The sequence below is a fragment of the Pogona vitticeps genome, chromosome 14 (genome assembly GCF_051106095.1).
Source record: "Pogona vitticeps strain Pit_001003342236 chromosome 14, PviZW2.1, whole genome shotgun sequence".
In the NCBI taxonomy this organism is placed as follows: Eukaryota; Metazoa; Chordata; class Lepidosauria; order Squamata; family Agamidae; genus Pogona; species Pogona vitticeps.
This window is the reverse complement of record NC_135796.1, coordinates 11,489,103-11,506,931: the sequence shown is the minus strand read 5'-3', so window position 1 is coordinate 11,506,931 and position 17,829 is coordinate 11,489,103. Positions and strand designations below refer to the sequence as shown.

Genomic DNA, 17,829 nt, shown 5'->3' with positions numbered 1-17,829 from the left:
ACAGGCGTTAAGAGTTGGATCTTTTGCTTACCTATTTCCCCTCTTGCTCCTTCCATCTTTCATCAATGCTTTTCTTGTGTCCAGAGGTGTAGCGACTATAACTCCAGAGGGCAGACCTTGTCAATTTAATCATCTGTTTTTGAAAAAAAAAGGTCATTATCTCGCCAAATTTTTTGCATTTAACTGTGTTTACTGGCCTGTGCATTTTAGAGATGACCAAAAGCTGTTAATACTTAGTATTTCTTCCTTACCCCCTCCCTGCTTACAAAGTGGCTCAGATGTTGAGATCAAGCTCAGCAGCCCTTGACTTCGGTCTCTGCACCATCCAGGGCTCAATACACAGGTGCAAAAGATGGGATATCTTTTCTAGGGGAGCCCAGGATCCAAAATGCTATCTGGAGCAGGTACAGCTGGTCAGTCCTTAAGTGCTTTCCACCCAATAGCCGAGGCACTTTTCTTATTCTGTGCCATCTCAAGGCAGACCTATAATCTATTTCTATAGCTAGGGGTCAGCTGTGTAAACACTGCAGAAAGATTAGCAGGTCTGTACAGCTATCCAAAGCCATTTAGAAGATTATAAACAGTGTGAAGTCATACAGAGAATACAAAACTTGAGGAGAAAAAACAGCTTGTATTCTAGAATGTCTTCAGTCATTTTTATTTGGTTTCTTCCCCCCCCCCCACTTTTTTTGGATAAACCTTTGGTGTTTAAGATGGATTTCCACTGAAAGAGTTTTAACTGATTGGGCATCACCTGTTATTGATGTAGTTTCAGTTATGTTATTCATCTGCTCTGAAGTTTAAATTTTAAATCCCGCGTTTTCTTTTTTTTTTAGAAAAAGTGTTTTTTTTTTTTGTTATCCTCCCGAAGTAACATTTTCAGCAGATCTGTTCTAAAATTGTCCTTATCTCTTCCCCTCCTCCCCCACCCCTATTTAATTCTAGCATGTGTAAACTGTGTGCGGTGGTCAAACAATGGCATCTATCTGGCTTCTGGGGGAGATGACAAGCTGATCATGATTTGGAAAAGAGCTGCGTAAGCATTTTGGCTTCTTTCTTACTTAGATCTTAGCTTGTACCCCAGGCTGCTTTTCACCTGTTTGCTTTCATTTTTCTCTAGATTTGTGTTGTGTATTTACATTCATTCATTCATTCATTCATTCATTCATTCATTCATTCATTCATTCATTCATTCATTCATTCATTCATTCATTCATTCATATGCCACCTTGCACCCCATAGGGGACCCAAGGCCTCTCCCAACAACTAAAATGATAAAACAATCATTAGTTTAAAAAAAAGCAACTTCTCTATAAATATGTTTAAAACGGTACAACATATATCAAGGTTGAAGCCAAGATTTAAAGCCCCTTAAAAGAATTTAAATTCTGTAAACCACTAAACGATGCGTTCCTGGGAGGCTTTACTCCTTATTAGCCTGCCTGCTGAAATATGTCATAGAGTTCAAGAGAGACGGGTTGACTACTCAAGAGCATGCCTTCTATCAATGATACCTTGGATCCTTTCCCCACCTTCACTCCCCACTCCACCCACCCACACCCCAAATTTGCAAGGGAACTGGAGTTGTTAGCTAAAATGGGTGTCGCCTGCTGCGTTGGTCTATCATTCAATCCTGCAACACGAGTGTTCTCTCCAACAGGTACATTGGGCCTAGCACAGTGTTTGGTTCCAGTAGTAAACTTGCTAACGTTGAACAGTGGCGATGTGTCTCGATTCTTCGAAGCCATTCGGGAGGTGAGTGTGTCCAGTCTGTCTGTCTTGCGGAGGCTGGCGATGTTTGGAACGGTCAGCATTGTTTATTGTTGGGTTTTCATCTGCAGAGCTATTGAGATACTCCCAGCAAGGTAGATAAATGGCAACGGCCGTCAAGAGTGAAGCCTCCCGATTTGGCCAGGTGGATCAGCTCTTTTCAGCCTTTTTTTTGGGCCATGGCCCTAAACACAATATGAAAGAAAAAAGCAGTCTGAATCACAATTGGATAAGCTGCCTAATGACCCCTATAAAGTGGTGGGTGAAGAATTATTTCCCCAGCCTGTAGCCCTGTTCCAATGGGTCAGGGCCCCCTGAGGGAGCCCTATAGCCCCCGTTGAGAATGGCTGATGCACGGGATGTCGGGAGCTGCCTTAGATGGAGCCCAATCCTCGGACTGTGTAACCCGATACTATGAACACTGAACTAGCAGCAGCTTTCCAGGGCTTCGGGCCAAATTCTTGATTTGCCGGTCGAGGAAACCTGCCACCTTATGGAGGCTGATCCTCAGCTCTGCCAACTGATCTGCGGCCCCTCCATGCGCCACACTGTGTCTCCTTTATATTAGCAACGGCCTGCTCGGTATCTGAAGTCCTTGGGTGGCCAGGTTGGTGGGACTTTGTCCATGGCAGCCCCTTGATTGCGGAGTTCTGTCCCATCGGAAGACAGCCGGGCTCCGTCTCTGCTGAGCTTCCTGCAGGCAGCTAGAAGGATACTGACTTTGCGACTCCAGAAGTACTTTTCTAAAAAAAAAAAACAACCTTCCTATTTAGTCTTTAAGGATGTGTGTGAAGTCCACGTAGGTTGAAAGGCACACAAGAGCCCTGGTTCCTTTGGTCGTATTGCACATTTTTCTTGGTACTCACCGGACGGTTAAACTGGTTGGGTGGCACATGATTTCTGTTCTCACCGAGTGACGTCTTTCACTGTTGCTTCTTTGGTTGGTTTACATATAGATGTCATGGACGTGGCTTGGTCTCCTCATGACGCTTGGTTGGCCTCCTGTAGTGTGGACAACACCGTTGTCATCTGGAATGCTGTCAAATTCCCAGGTAGGACATCCTTGTGTATCGAAGTTTGAATGACAAGGAGTGATTGGCCTGTTTCATGCTTGGCCCGGCAGACCCGTGAAACCTCCTCGAGCATATGGCCGAGCTGGTAGAGCCCAGGGCATCAGAGTCCCCAGCTGCAGATCTAGTGGCTGGGAGTTTGAATCCCCTCTACGCCATCCAAGAAAGATGTCGGTCAGAAGCAACCAGACCCTGCGTGGCAGATGAGGTGGTGTGCCTGACTACCTGTGTGGCATTGGAACAAATCTCAAGAGTGCCTCCACAGAGAGGGATTGATCCACCACTTCTGAATACTTTACACCTGGAGATCCTTGTGAGAGTTGCCATAATCAACTTGTCAACACGTAATTAATTGTTGTGGTTTACAGTGTGGATGTCTGCAAATGGGCTCCAAGATTTGTGCTGATGTCCCTTAGAAAAGGTAATATTTATAATTGTGCAGATTTGTGTTTTTGAACTACAGTTCCCAGAATTCCCTAGGTAACATGGCCAGTGATTGGCCTTGCTGCCTGCAGAATCCTGGGCATTGTAGTCCAGAAACAATTCTGTATGGCTCTAGGTCAGTGTTCCTCTATTACAGTGGGACGACTTTACAGACGGCTCCATTTACAGACTTTCCGAGTTACACACTTCTCTGGCTGCAAAATTTAGGTTCGACTTGCAGCTGGAGAATTGACCTACAGACCAGAAAAAAAAAAAACCTAAAATGGATCAAAAACGGCCAGTTATGGGATTAATCGGTTTTCAATGCACTGTAAGTCAATGGAGTCTCGACCTACAGACTTTTCGACCTGCAGCCACCATTCCAATACGGATTAATTCCATAAGTCGAGGGTCCACTGTATTTACTGTTTGAACTGCAGTACCTGAATGTTAGAAATTCATGTGGTGCAGTTCCAACAGTGAGCTCAAGGAGGTGTACATGAGTTTTTCCCTCTCTCTTTGCTTCACCCGACAGCCTTGTGAGGTAGGTCAGGCTAAGAGAAAGAAAGCGTGTGACTAATCCAAGGTCACTTTGTGAGATTTATAGCACACTGGGGACTTAAATCTCACTCTTCCAAGCCTAATACTCTGTCCACTACACTGTCTATCTTCTCTTCCATAGCAGCTTTGTTTTGTAATAGGTCTTCCATAGCTTGAAGGAGTCCAAGGTAGGTGAAATCCTAGCTACAGTGGTCACTGTGGTCAATTGGAAGGAGTTTGTTGGAATTATAGTCCCAAACATCTGGAAGGCCAAAGGACCCTAGTGCCAGCTCTGCAACCAGGATACGCAGAAGGCGGTTGACGTGTGCCTTGATAGGCTTATGGCTGCCTCTCTCCAGGATGCTCAGAGTTGTGGTCAATCAACCCCCAAGGGCTGCGTGTTCTGGACCGCCCCGTGTCATACCTCACGAGAGGAACCTGCTAAAATCTCTCCCTCCACTTTTTCTCTGATTTAATTGTTTCCGGGAAAACGTGAAAAATAAACACAAAGTTTTTTTTGTTCCTTCCTTGTGTTCAGAAATTCTTGCCACCCTGAAGGGTCACTCTGGCTTGGTTAAGGGGCTCACGTGGGACCCCGTTGGGAAATACATTGCGTCCCAAGCAGATGACCGAAGCTTGAAGGTGTGGCGCACCATGGACTGGCAGCTAGAAACCAGCATTACCAAACCATTTGATGAGGTACGTGTCGTGTTTGGGGGTTTTTATTTTTAATTTTTGGTCTGCAGCTTCCAGGAAACAGAATCTCCTTCTGTATTGCAAATGCTGGTGTCCTGTTTAACCAACGTCATGAATCTGTAGCTCATAGAGCATTTATGCTTGCTAGGTTTAACATTTTGCGCTTAGGAGTGCTTCTTAATGGATTCTTTGGAGTTCACGGCCACTAAAGATGTTACCGATGTACGGTGGACTCTCTTGAATGTTCATCTCATGTTCACTGGTGTAGTATAATTTTTATCTAGAGATGAAAGGCCATATCATTCCCCCCCTTTCATACATTTCACGATCATCTTGGTAAGTATCTGGTTATGAATTGAATACTTTATTGGAATTCCTATACATACTACTCGTACACCAGCTAATTTTGTCCTAGCTGCACCGTGAATGCAGATTCCTTTATTGAGTGACTGTGGATTATTCTTTTTTTAATTTTTCAGTCTACATTCTGTGTATTATGTGATTTGGTGATATCAATATCTCTGACAAAAAACTTGAAGGATTTTCTTTTGTCGTATCATGAACGGACAGTACGAGCATGTTAAAATATTTAGGACCCTTCCCTCATATTTAAGAAGAGAAAATGATTCTTGCTCTTCTGAAATGAAGAGGCTGTGCTGCCTTGTTTGACATTCAGCCTATCTTTATTTTTATTCATCTTTTGCAAGTGTGCGCATACACACACTGTTAGAGCATTCTTTATGGCTTAACATAATTGCTAAGAGACACAATATGAAAGGAAGACTAAGTTGGGAGGAAAATAAGGAAGTTCAAGACAAATATGTTTTTGTGTTCTACTGTAATGAAACTACATTATTTATGTATTATTAATAATTTTACCCTGCTTTTCTTGTTAAAAAGGACCCATTGCATCATTAAAAGGCAATATTAAAAAACTAAAAGCAGTAAGTATACAAATATTTAAAAAGAACCAAGCAAATACATCACTAAAATGGTGTTATTTTGTTTGTTTGTTTATTTGAATGATTGATTTTTATACCACCTATCTGGTTGCCAAGGCCACTCTGGACGGCTCTCAACAAAATAGACGACAGTAACACATTAAATAATAACCACATAAAAATAACAATATAGAAGATCAAATAAACATATCAGTCAATTAAACAAAATCAACACGAAAAACATAGAATCCTAGAATAATTGAGTTGGAAGGAGCCTAATAAGGCCACTGAGTCCAACATTCAGAGCAACAAGGCACAATGCCAGGTCTTTCTGCTTAGCAGAGACAGTGACATCATCCACAACTTCCCCTCAGATTCCCGTGTGTTAGGGTAGAATGGATCCCTCGAACAACAGCAGTGTGTATTGTTACAAGCTGTTGGAGCTGTAGTGCAATGGGAAATGTTTGATCTTGAATGAACAATTAAAACCCCTTAGCTTTACAAAAGCCCTGCTCTGCTGTTAGGTCTGTGTGGTTTTTTAATGTGAGTCAACATCGCTGCTTATACTCGGGGGGGCACTGTTCAGGACATGACTGTGAGGTTATGATGAGTGTCTTTTAGAAGGGACAGCTGCTGTGCCATCAGTGGCAGGAAACAGTTTTGAGACAAAAGTAATGAGGTACCTGTAGATCTCACCAGCACTGAAGGAAAGGGGCCGGCTGTCTCACGCCTCCCTGGGCTACTGCCAAATTGTTGTTGTTGTTTAGTCGTTAAGTCTGACTCTTCGTGACCCCACGGACCAGAGCACGCCAGGCCCTCCTGTCTTCCACTGCCTCCCAGAGTTGGGTCAAATTCATGTTGGTTGCTTCAATGGCACTGCCCAGCCGTCTCGTCCTCTGGCGTCCCCTTCTCCTCCTGCCTTCACACTTTCCTAGCATCAGGGTCTTTTCCAGGGAGTCTTCTCTTCTCATGAGATGGACAAAGTATTGGAGCTTCAGCTTCAGGATCTGTCCTTCCAGGGAGCACTCAGGGTTGATTTCCTTTAGAATGGATAGGTTTGTTCTCCTTGCAGTCCAGGGGACTCTCAAGAGCCTCCTCCAGCACCACACTTCAAAACCACCAAATAAATTGGTTTAAAAGCTGTACTGAAAAATACCTGTGAGGAAATGCTTTGGAGCCCATTCTTTTGAATGACTTAGGGACATGTGAGTGAAACATCAGATGGCACCATGCTTGTACGTGAAGCATTGAAAATGGATCTGCTGGGCTTTTATCATTCCTGCGTCCTTGTTTGTAAATTCTGGGAGGGCAAAACCTTGTTTGATACCATGTGCATTTATGGCTGTGTTTTAACTTCTAGTGTGGAGGAACGACGCATGTTTTACGTCTGAGCTGGTCGCCCGATGGTCACTATCTGGTCTCTGCTCACGCCATGAACAATTCTGGGCCGACAGCACAGATCATTGAGAGGGACGGGTGGAAGACAAACATGGATTTTGTCGGCCATCGTAAAGCAGTGACGGTGGTGGTAAGTATCCTTCCCGGATACAGGCAGAATAGCTTGAAGGGAGGAGTGGGAGCAAACCAGGGACACCTACTAGCCTCTTTAAAACAAGTCTTGTTTGGATGATCTGTTTTTCCTCTTCTATGTAATTAGCATTGCTTGAGACAGAGTGGAGATGAGCAGGCTGACGCTATCCTATCAGGAGATCAAGGTTTTCTAGCAAGACTAGAGTTCATTCAAATATAGTCCATTGCATAAGATGAACTGCTCCAAGGTGGAGAAGAGAAGGGTATTAGAACCAAGGGGGATTTTTGTATTCCATTTTAATCATCTCACAAATCTACAGAAGAGGCTTTTTAAGCAACAGCTGGATAGCTCAGTGGTTTATGTCTCTGGCTGTGGAGCTGGAGGCTGGGAGTTTGATTCCCCCACCGGGCCTCCTTCACATGGGGCTGGACTTGATGATCCCTAGGGGTCCCTTCCAGCTCTGCTGTTCAAAGAGTATTAAGTTCTTCTCTGTAATTACTGCGGCCAATTTGTCTCTTGACAGGCAACCTGGTGATGGGTCTGCCTGTAGGCAGGTCCTCAAATGGGGGGGGGGGGGGACACTGCAGTTGGCCGCTGTACTTGACCTTCTTGCAGCTTGATAGAACCAGCCAGACCTTCCCCTCTGCTGGAATCTCCTTCATCAGCCCATCATCTCCTGCAAACCAGCATCATGGTGTGCAAGTGGGACTTTGACCACCGTCCGCTATTCCACAATTGCACATAAATATACAGCTGCCATGACAATCAAACTACAGTGTTGTTTCCAACTTTAACATCTTAAATGGTTGAATTTTAAGTGGACCCTTTGGTCTTTTTTTTCTTTTTTTTTTTTAAAGAAATTCAATCCAAAAATCTTCAAAAAGAAGCAGAAGAATGGTAGTTCTACGAAGCCCACTTGCCCTTATTGCTGCTGTGCAGTCGGAAGTAAAGACCGGTCCCTTTCTGTCTGGGTATGTCTTGTGTTCTGTTCTGGGTCATGTGATACAGCTAGGGCCGAAGCGGGCTTCTAGACCTCAAGCACCGAGCTTACTGTAAATCCGCAGTCACCTCTTGGTGGGATCCCTTCGGCCCATTTCAGATGCTACACGATAGTTTAGCAAACTGCAGCACACCGTGGACTTACGGATTATGGATGGTTTCAGATCCTGGTTGGCTGGAACTAACCTCAGGTGAATAAGCCATGGCTTCCTGAATGTAGATGGCACGGGAACCGTTGCTTTTAAAACTTAAAACCCAAGTTGCAACCTTTTGCTCTTGACCCATTTTATGTAAAGGTGTGTATGCGCATGTGACCACTTGAGATTTGATGCAACCCATTCTCATAAAAGGGGGAGGGGGACTGAAATAGGACAAGAATGGAAACCTGGTAATTCAGGTTTTCCTTCTGTCTACAAATACCTAGGCTCATGGATGCATCAATCTGCAAGCTTTATGGAAACTCCTAAGCTTTATTGGTGGACTGTTCTCATTATAAGAGTGTTTGCTTGAAGTATTGGGAACACGTCAGTCATCAAGGAAAGAACTCTTCTGCACTTCAGCCGGATTTACCCTGTGGTGCAACATGATGTAGCTTTAGCAGAGCCTGAAACATCCGTGTACCCGCCGACTTCTGGGTTTTCCGATGTTGGGCATTCAGGTAGCATGCTTTGGCCTGATGCCAGCTTGCAACATTTATCAACCTGAAATTTCTCTTCCTAGCTGACGTGTCTGAAAAGGCCTCTGGTGGTCATCCATGAGCTGTTTGACAAGTCGATCATGGACATTTCATGGTAAGAGGGCTCTGATGGTGAAAGAAGACATTTCTTGTGAGAAACAGTGTGTTTGTAGGGAAGCTCATGTCCTTTGCCTCCCGATTGCCATGTTATTTTTCCTTTTGCGTTGCCATCTTTAAGCTGCTTGTGATCCAGTGGCTATGGAGTTGTGTAATATTAGACTTCCAGTGTATTTAACACTTTTTAAAAAAGGTGATGTATGGTATTTCTTGGTTTGTTGTGTGCATGTCTTTAAGGAAACACAATGAGCATGCAATCAAAATAATGCGCCAGTTTTGATGTTCAGACAAATGTTATTACTGATCTTGCACAGAGACACACACCCCATCTACAAAAGGAAGGCAAACCTGAGGAGAACACCATAGTTTGAAGAATATCAAAAATCTTTGGAAACAATGTGGAAATGTCCACCTCAGCAAACCTGCTAATAACTGGCTACAGCCTATTCTGTGTGGATATAGAGACCAACAGTTGGAAGGCGGAAAAAATCACAGCATGGAGGAGAAAGAAAGGCAGAGACTAGGATCCTGAACAGTGATGCTTAGTGCTGCTACATGTGTGTGGCAGTCCAGCCTGTAAGAAATCGAGCAGGTGGTGAAGATACGGAGCATTGAAACTGGAATTAATTTCTGTGATCTAATTCAGGTTGGGAGGGTAGTTATTATGAGTGGTTTCCAAGTCAAGTTAACTTGCAAAGGATCCTTCCAAGGGGATAATAAAGGAAAGAAGGAAGACCCAGGCAACCCTGTCCTAGGAATCATGAGTTTTATATGGTTGAGTGTAAAGAATGCTTTGGGGGCTTGACAACAAATGCACAGTTGCAGCTCAGCAACATCTGGAGAGTAACAAGTTGCTCACCTCTTAGTTTCTTTGCTCAAGCTAGGACCGGCAATTTGCAAGCTCCTTTCCGGTGGCCTACAGCAGTGGTTCTCAACCTTGGGTCCCCAGATGTTCTTGGACTGCAACACCCGGAAATCTTGGCCAGCCAAGCTGGTGGTAGGGGCTTCTGGGAGTTGCAGTCCAAGAACATCTGGGGGCCCAAGGTTGGCAGTCAAGAATACCTGTATGGTGACCTGCATCCAATCTGGTGGTGTTTTTTTTTCTGATTATAATGAAGTTGGTTTTGACAGAGACCAAGCTAGCCTTTGTCAATTCCATAATACAGTGATGGTGTAGTCAACTGTTGTTTTTTCTTTTAAAAATGTACCAGTTAAGGGCCCATTCCCAGTAGCCTGCCTGGCCTGTGATATTTCATAGTATGATACTGGTTGTGACAACGATTCCAGTGACGAAACGGAAGAAAGGTGGTTTTATTTTCCTCATCCCTGTGTAAGGCAGGATTTTCATTACTTGCCAAGCTCGGCTCCAAATACAGAAGCAAGTTTAGTAGCAAACCTGCCCAGTTGATAAGGAGGAACAAACCTTATCTGACATAACAGAAATTGACCTGGAAAAACAGGCATATCTGTTGCATTAGAAAAACAGGTTTTCATTTACTAAAACATAAAGCCTACATTCCTCGATTTGTAGAACCAAGAAAAACTGATATCAATCAGTCAACCAACCAACCAACCAACCAACCAACCAACCAACCAACCAACCAACCAACCAACCAACCAACCAACCAACCAACCAACCAACCAACCAACCAACCAACCAACCAACCAACCAACCAACTGTTCTACTGAAATCTCCAAAGAGGAATTTGACAATCCAATACTATACAGTATCACTATCCTTGTGCAATAAGACCTCCTGGCCACATGGAGGCGCTGTAGAACCTCAAGTGCAGTAGAAAATGTTCCATTATTCTCAGTTGCTCCCCCTGCTGGTTGAAAGCATTGCAAAACATCCTGCAGAAGAAGGGGGCTGGTGAGCGGCTCTCCTTATTGCTCTCAGTGGGACAAAAGGTGTGTTAGCAGAAGTAAGCGCAAGGCGAGCGTGTGGGTTGATTTTACACAAGTACGCTTTGCTTTGAGATCCTGTTTCCTTTCAGCTGTCAAGTCAGCATGGGAAACAGACCCAACGGGTCAATAAAAATCGCAACATAGGATGGGCAGAGGAGCCGCAAAACCTCTGTTAAAAAAAAAATCAGTGCAAAACTTCAACATAGCAGGTAAAATGAAAAAAAAAGTTTCCTTGATCTTCGACCTCCCAGAATCCCCTATCCTTGGCTGTGTTGGCGGGGTTTCTGGGAGCCGAAGTCCAAAACATGAGAGGTCAACCATTGAGAACCCCTGCTTGAGCTGCTTCCAGACAAGCTAAACCACCAAACAATCCTGGCCAGCATTGGCGTGAAGGCCTTCCTCTTGTCTTGCGGAGAAACCTCTCTGCCATGTATGGATCTTTCCATTGAGAGAGGGACCACAAGAATCTCTGGTACGTGGTTTGGAAACCACTGGCATTAAATCCTTTCAAAAGAGGTTCAAAACAGACGTGATGGGCAGGTTGTTAAGCGTGTGATCCTTTGTGGAAGGAAGCGTTTGAGATAGCTGAGGCTTTGCCAGTTGATCTCCTGGGTTCGGAAGTAGCTATTCCTTCTCTGTAAATTTAATACTGTGCCATTAAACATCCTTTACTAAGGCAGTCCTCGCTGCAGTGTGGGTTCTCTCTTGTCATTTTCCTCTTCCTCTCGAAGGCACGTGTGTCTCAGTATTTACTTACTTTCTTGGACTAATCGCATATTTCTTTGGTGCAAAGTAATTTAGACTGAATGACTAGCTGTCACTTTTGAATGGCTCCCCTGGATTTACTATGGGCTCCATTAACCCTGTGGGACGTGGTGGCGCTGTGGGCTAAACCGCAGAAGCCTGTGCTGCAGGGTCAGAAGACCAGCAGTCGTAAGATCGAATCCACGCGACGGAGTGAGCGCCTGTCGCTTGTCCCAGCTCCCGCCAACCTAGCGGTTCGAAAGCATGCAAATGCGAGTAGATAAATAGGGACCACCTCGGTGGGAAGGTAACAGCGTTCCGTGTCTTAAGTCGCACTGGCCATGTGACCACGGAAGATTGTCTTCGGACAAAACGCTGGCGCTATGGCTTGGAAACGGGGATGAGCACCGCCCCCTAGAGTCGGACACAACTGGACAAAAATTGTCAAGGGGAACCTTTACCTTTACCTTTACCATTAACCCTAACCTCCCTCCATTCAAACATGAAAAGAGAAGGGGGGGGAATGGTTTCAAAATATAAAAAGAGTGACGGGAGAGACCTGGAATGTCTTTAGAAGGTGAATTACCTTTTGTTTATTTTTTTTTCTTCTGCCACAAGAATATTTCTGGGAGAAAAGGAAACCCAAAACCCATAGAGAGAGACTTAAGGGCTATATACAGCCCACGTAATTCCCGCTCCTGCCTTGAGTGTCTTTCAGGAAATCTCTCAACATTTTTTGCTAGCTGATGGGTGTGAGTCTAGATGTGTTTTGGAGGCAGGGCAGTTTCTTGACATTATTGGACTCCAGGTTTCCCAGTTACCTGTTCTCTGCTCTGTAAGGTTTTTAATCAAGATCCTTGTCTGGCTGTCTTCCAGGACCTTAAATGGGCTGGGCATCCTCGTGTGCTCCATGGACGGATCCGTGGCATTTTTGGATTTCTCCCAGGATGAGCTTGGTGATCCACTCAGCGAGGAAGAGAAGGTATGGTGCATTCTTTCAAAAGTATTGCTCCTTAAGCTTCTCATTTTCAGAGCCGGCGAACATTTCAGTGCTGTTTTCTACAATTCCGGCAAGTCTTTTAGCTCACAAACAGAAACAATGATGCATATTCACTTAATAAAGAAGTGTGTGCTTTCTAGAAATCGGAAAAATTATTTTATGGCCACTGACATGTTATCCCGGGGGGGTTGGGGATTGTAGCCCAACAGGTAATTTCCCCATGTTCCAGGGCATTCATATACAGGTTTACTCACAGAAACAGGTTCGTTATGCATATGCAAATCGTTTTCATCCCTGCTGTTCCTGACGGCATTCACAAAAAGGTCGTCGTAATGCGGGGCAATCGTAAAGCGAGGCACCACTGTAGATAGTGCTGAGATTAGGTGGGTTGGTTAAATGTCAGTATTTGTTATTCTTGTTGGCTAGAGGGCTCAATGGGTTGAAGCAGCTGGCTACAGAGCCGGAGGTTTATTAGTTTGATGCCCAACGGTGGCTTCCAGGAGAAGGGCCAGCCTGAGTAGCTTTGGGCAAGCTGCACCATCCTGGAGCACCACCAGAAGAGGGGACTACTAAACCACTTAGAAGGGTTTTATGTACAGAAAACTTTGGGAAAGGAGGGGTCATCCTAAGCCATACGTGATTTGACAATAGCTATTAAAATTAATGAAGCCAACAGTGTTGGCATGATAATAATGCTTGAAAGTAAATACAAAGCCCGTCTTTCTGAAGATCTTGCATCATCTGGTTATTTAGTCTGCTTCTCACTTGGTTGCCATTTTCTATTGAACTCCGATGGTTTATGTGGCTATTCTGTGTTCTTTATACCCTTTTAGAGCAATATCCATCAATCTACATACGGGAAAAGCTTGGCTATCATGACCGAAGCACATCTGTCCACTGCTATTATTGAGAATCCGGAGATGCTGAAGTACCAGCAGAGGCAGCAGCAGGTGGCAAAGAAGAACGAAGCAGTAAAAGACCCCGTTGGGTCAGCAGCAGCAGCAGCAACCGCTGCTGCTCCTAAGGTGGCCAGCATGGTGAATGGGGAGAGCCTGGAGGACATTCGGAAGGTAGACGTTTTAAGTGCATGATCCTCGTCCTCTGCCATCAGTTCTAAGCCCCCAACCCCTGCAAAGGCTGAAAACTGCAGGAGGCTTTTTGAAAAAGTGAATGCTATCCATAGCATGGTCTCTGACTCTTTCTAGTGGACAGTTCTGGTAACTTCGCTGTTAAAAATATAGATTAGCAGGGATTTTTCTTTTAATATTTTCAGACTGTGGATAAGTGAGTCACTGGATACTGACCCCATGGATGAGTGGCTCATACTGTACAAAGCTTGTGATGTTGTAAACTATTCTTTAAAAAAATAGTTTATTGAAGTATCAGGATCCATTGTTTTAATTTTGCTCAAACCTGCTGCTTCTGTCAGAGTTGGTGACGCCCTTCCTCCATCCGTCTTCAGTCCTTCCTTCTCCGTGCGTCCTCTGAGTTCCTCCAAAGAACGGGGAAGCTCTCGGGAGGAATTTTTTTTTCAGTGTAGAAGGGGATGCAGCAAGAACAGGAGGAGAAGGAGGGGGAAAGTCCCAGTTCTGCTGACCTCGGATCCTGAAACATACTGTTCTGGGGGTGCCCTGGGACGGTGCAGCTTGCCCAAGGCTACACAGGCTGGCTCTTCTCCCTGAAGGCACACAGTGGAGGAATCGAACTCCCAGCCTCTGGTTCCACAGCCAAACACCTAAACCACTGAACTGTCCCGCCAGGTGTGCTCTTTAGTAGCCCCCCAATGTTTTTTTAAGGGAGGGTGTAAGAAAGGTTGAGGGGTTCCTTAGAAGGTGGAAAAATTGGTCCTTAGAAGACGCAAAGAGACTATCTGAGAAGAATAATAATTAAGTTATTAAAAATTGGGGGAATCCAAGGGCTAAGGCATCCCCAAGAATTATAGGGACTGCAAAAAAAAAAAAAAAATGAAAATACAGTGGGGTCTCAACTTACGAACTTAATCCGTATTGGAAGGCAGTTCTCAGGTCGAAAAGTTCGTAAGTCGAATCTGCATTTCCCATAGGAATGCATTGAAAACCATTTAATCCGTATCTGCTCTTTTCGTCCATAGAAACTAATGGGAAGCTGCTATTCCGCGTTCTGCCACTAGAGGGGGATATTTTTTCTTTTTTCCTTTTAACCTAAGATAACTTAGCTTTTAAAAAAGGGAAAAAAAGAGTTCGTAACTCGAATCTAAGTTCGTAAGTCGAGTCCATATATTCCTATGAGAGCAGTTTGTAAGTCGAAACGTTTGTATGTCGAGCCGTTCGTAAGTTGAGACCCCACTGTATGGCCACCAGTCCATCATAGAGGGCTACCTCTTCCTACACCTGTTGATAGATTTGAGTAAGACTTACAAAGCAGAAGTCCTGAAACATATTTTTCTTTTAACAGAATCTCTTAAAGAAACAGGTAGAGACCCGGACAGCTGATGGTCGGAGACGGATCACGCCTCTTTGCATAGCTCAGCTGGACACAGGGTATTTCATCCAGAGTATATTTCCCATTTACTTTGTGATTTTTCTGAACCCATATGTAGAAAGAAGTCATTCCGTTTGTCCTCTGCCCCCCTTTCAAAATATTTGCAACTTGTTTTGAAACTTTAAAATCTTACGGCTGCAGAGATTCCATAATAATAACGTTGCAGCACCGGAACGTGTAATGCAACATACATGGAACAGTGTTGTTCTTTCTGTTTTGTTTTGTGTTTTTAAAAGTACAGAGCAGAATGTCGGTTCATTACCTCGATCAACATGTGAAATGTTGCGGGGTTCAGAATAACGTTCAGTTTTATCCTGCGCAATTTGTTCCGAGGGGTGCATCAGGCTTCCATTTCCTCTCCCTGGTGCCAATATAATAGTAGATACGTTGAGATACAAGTACTATAGAGATGCAGGAGGTGCTCCTAAGAGCTTGAATTAAGGTCTGAAGGCACTGATGGACAGAAATGGGAAGAAGCTGGGGCACAGCTTGGAAGCAGGCCTGGACCCAGCTTTGTTGAATGATATTCTGGCGGCAGTGAATTTATATCAGTTATATCTGAGGAGCTGATTGTGCTTTTACCTGGAGATTTTTTTATTTCTTTACCACGTCTGCATTCTGCTCGAGGCCCCTGTGCCTAGTTACTTTCTCCCTGTTTTTCAGCAACCCTCTGAGTCAGGTTAAGGAGAGAGAGAGAGAGAACGAACTTCGGGATGAGCAAGGATTTTTAGAAGCCTTGTCCGACACTCATAACAGGGTCTAGTTACTAGTTAATATACTAGTAACTTCCCAGCTTGATCAGTGCATTGTATGTGGAAGGGTCTTTGGGAAGATTTTGCCAAGGAGCTTCAAACTGCTTGTTTGAATCAGTCGCATCTAGGCATCTCCAGAAATTATTTTTTCATGTGAAAACAGATCCCACGATAAGAATAGACATGTATGAAGGAGAGATTTATTTCTGCTTAACATGGTTCAGATAATCCTAATCTTAGAACTGCAGAGGTGAAAAGGTCCCTAGGGATCCACAAGGCCAAGCCTCTGTCAAGGAGGCACCGTGGGGAAATTGTACACTCCCGACCTCTGACCCTACAGCCAGATACCTATAAATGCTCCAGGAACCCCAAAATGTCACTGAGATGCTTCTCTGTGGCGCTGGACTCAGCCCCTCAGAGAAATAACCAGCAGGGAGCTCCTTGGATCGCTAGTATCTACTGCTTTTGGAAGAGAGGACATGGCAGTAATAATAAGCTTATCGGAGGCAGGGCTTCTTCATGGGCCCACGCAAAACATATGTAATTAAAATATATGCCTCTTTGATCATAGAGGCAGCCATATAGACAATGCATTTTAAAAAAACCACTTTCCCCTCAATTATTATCTCTCCCCTGCCTTTTTCTTCCTCTCTCCATAGAGATTTTTCTACAGCTTTTTTCAACAGTATTCCAATATCCGGATCCTTAGCCGGCTCAATGATGTCAGCTTCCCAAACAAACCAGCTCATGTCGTTAGATTATAATGCAACCAATTCTCTCGGCACCTCTAAGCCAGCCTTGGAGCCCACGGCGGTCAGTGCTAAACCCACTGAAGATGCAGCCAACAAGGACAGGTCAGTACTGGACAAAGCATGCTTTCTTTTGACTTATACCCTGAGCCCATATACATGACAGGCACACCCTACGTCTAGAGTCGTCCCAAACTTGGGTATTGCTTTTGGACTGCAGTTCCCAGAAACCCCGGCCAGCAGAGCGGGTGACGAAGGGAAGGCTTCTGGGAATTGCAGTCCCAAGAACATCCGGCCTTACCCAAGGTTGAGAGCCCCTGCTCTAGAATGATTATGAACCGGAAAGAACTTTCACAAAGGGTCTCCTGTACAGTAGTTGCTCATCAATTCAGATACACAGCAGTGCCATCGGAGTGTAAGGCTCAGGAATGGTGTCAGGGCTCCATTCAGTTAAAAAAAAAAAAGTAGAACCGCCCTTGAAGGGAGAACATCTGGCCTGCCGCACTTTGGAATAAGGGAAATAATAAGACACATCACTATCTAGAAATCAGTGTCATTGGAGCAAGTTTTATGGGCCAGTGTCCAGGCTTCTTTTCCTATAAGAAATTATGTCCAGAAATCATAGCCAGCCGTTTACTGCTGACACAGTGACCTAGACAGAGTAGACCTATTGATCAATAAAAACTTGTTAAGTGGCGCTTTTGTAAATTCCATTCATTCAGTGGGTCTATGGTAGTGACATAAGAAGAGAACTTTTGCTTTTTAAAGAAAGAAAATCTATACATACTACAAATCCTTAACTTGGTTTCTCTTCGAAAGAACGTCTCAGTCTACCGTTCCAGAACTGGTTGGAGTCTGTCATAGCCAACATAGAAGCCTATGCATGTCCTTCAGAGGTCTGGGAGAATCTCCAGCTCACCCTTTCTCTAGTGATGGCTCAGACTCCCCTGACTTCGTTTTTCCATCCAGTGATCAAGGATAAGGCTTTATAAAGGGTAGCTCCACTGCTTTCTGTGCTCCAGGTGTTTCTACCTTTGCTTCGCCCTTGTTTAAGACAGCACCGCTTTACCATACCTAGCAGGGTTGGTTCTGATAAACTTCAAGGACCGCACTGAATTCCTCCTGCTCAGCTGGCACCATGCAGCTGGTAAGCCCTAAGCAGACCTCATTACATCCATTCAAAGCAGGGAGGCACAACCGTCCGTTGAAATATCCCACTCAGTCATTAAGAGAAAGCTTGCCTGAAAAGTCTTTGCCTGTTTGCAGAAGGACAGTAAAGGTGGAGCCAGCTGAAAAGATGTATATTTTGAACCATGGAGGTGCAAACTCTCTGACTCTGATGGTCATATCTGGTTTTTGTTTAGAGGGCCTGGTGGTGGTTTTCACACACACA

At 44.5% G+C, this 17,829-nt stretch overlaps 1 protein-coding gene across 1 annotated transcript in view; it reads left to right on the top strand.

The window, feature by feature from the left end:
- HIRA (histone cell cycle regulator) overlaps window positions 1-17,829 on the top strand; it is a 47,428-nt gene that overhangs the window by 12,937 nt on the left and 16,662 nt on the right. The window contains exons 4-14 of the mRNA XM_072983696.2: window positions 946-1,036; window positions 1,661-1,755; window positions 2,727-2,822; window positions 4,342-4,502; window positions 6,801-6,968; window positions 7,829-7,942; window positions 8,691-8,761; window positions 12,292-12,397; window positions 13,249-13,485; window positions 14,849-14,934; window positions 16,347-16,541. Of these exons, the coding sequence (XP_072839797.2) occupies window positions 946-1,036; window positions 1,661-1,755; window positions 2,727-2,822; window positions 4,342-4,502; window positions 6,801-6,968; window positions 7,829-7,942; window positions 8,691-8,761; window positions 12,292-12,397; window positions 13,249-13,485; window positions 14,849-14,934; window positions 16,347-16,541 (1,420 nt within the window). The remainder of the gene's footprint in view (window positions 1-945; window positions 1,037-1,660; window positions 1,756-2,726; window positions 2,823-4,341; window positions 4,503-6,800; window positions 6,969-7,828; window positions 7,943-8,690; window positions 8,762-12,291; window positions 12,398-13,248; window positions 13,486-14,848; window positions 14,935-16,346; window positions 16,542-17,829) is intronic.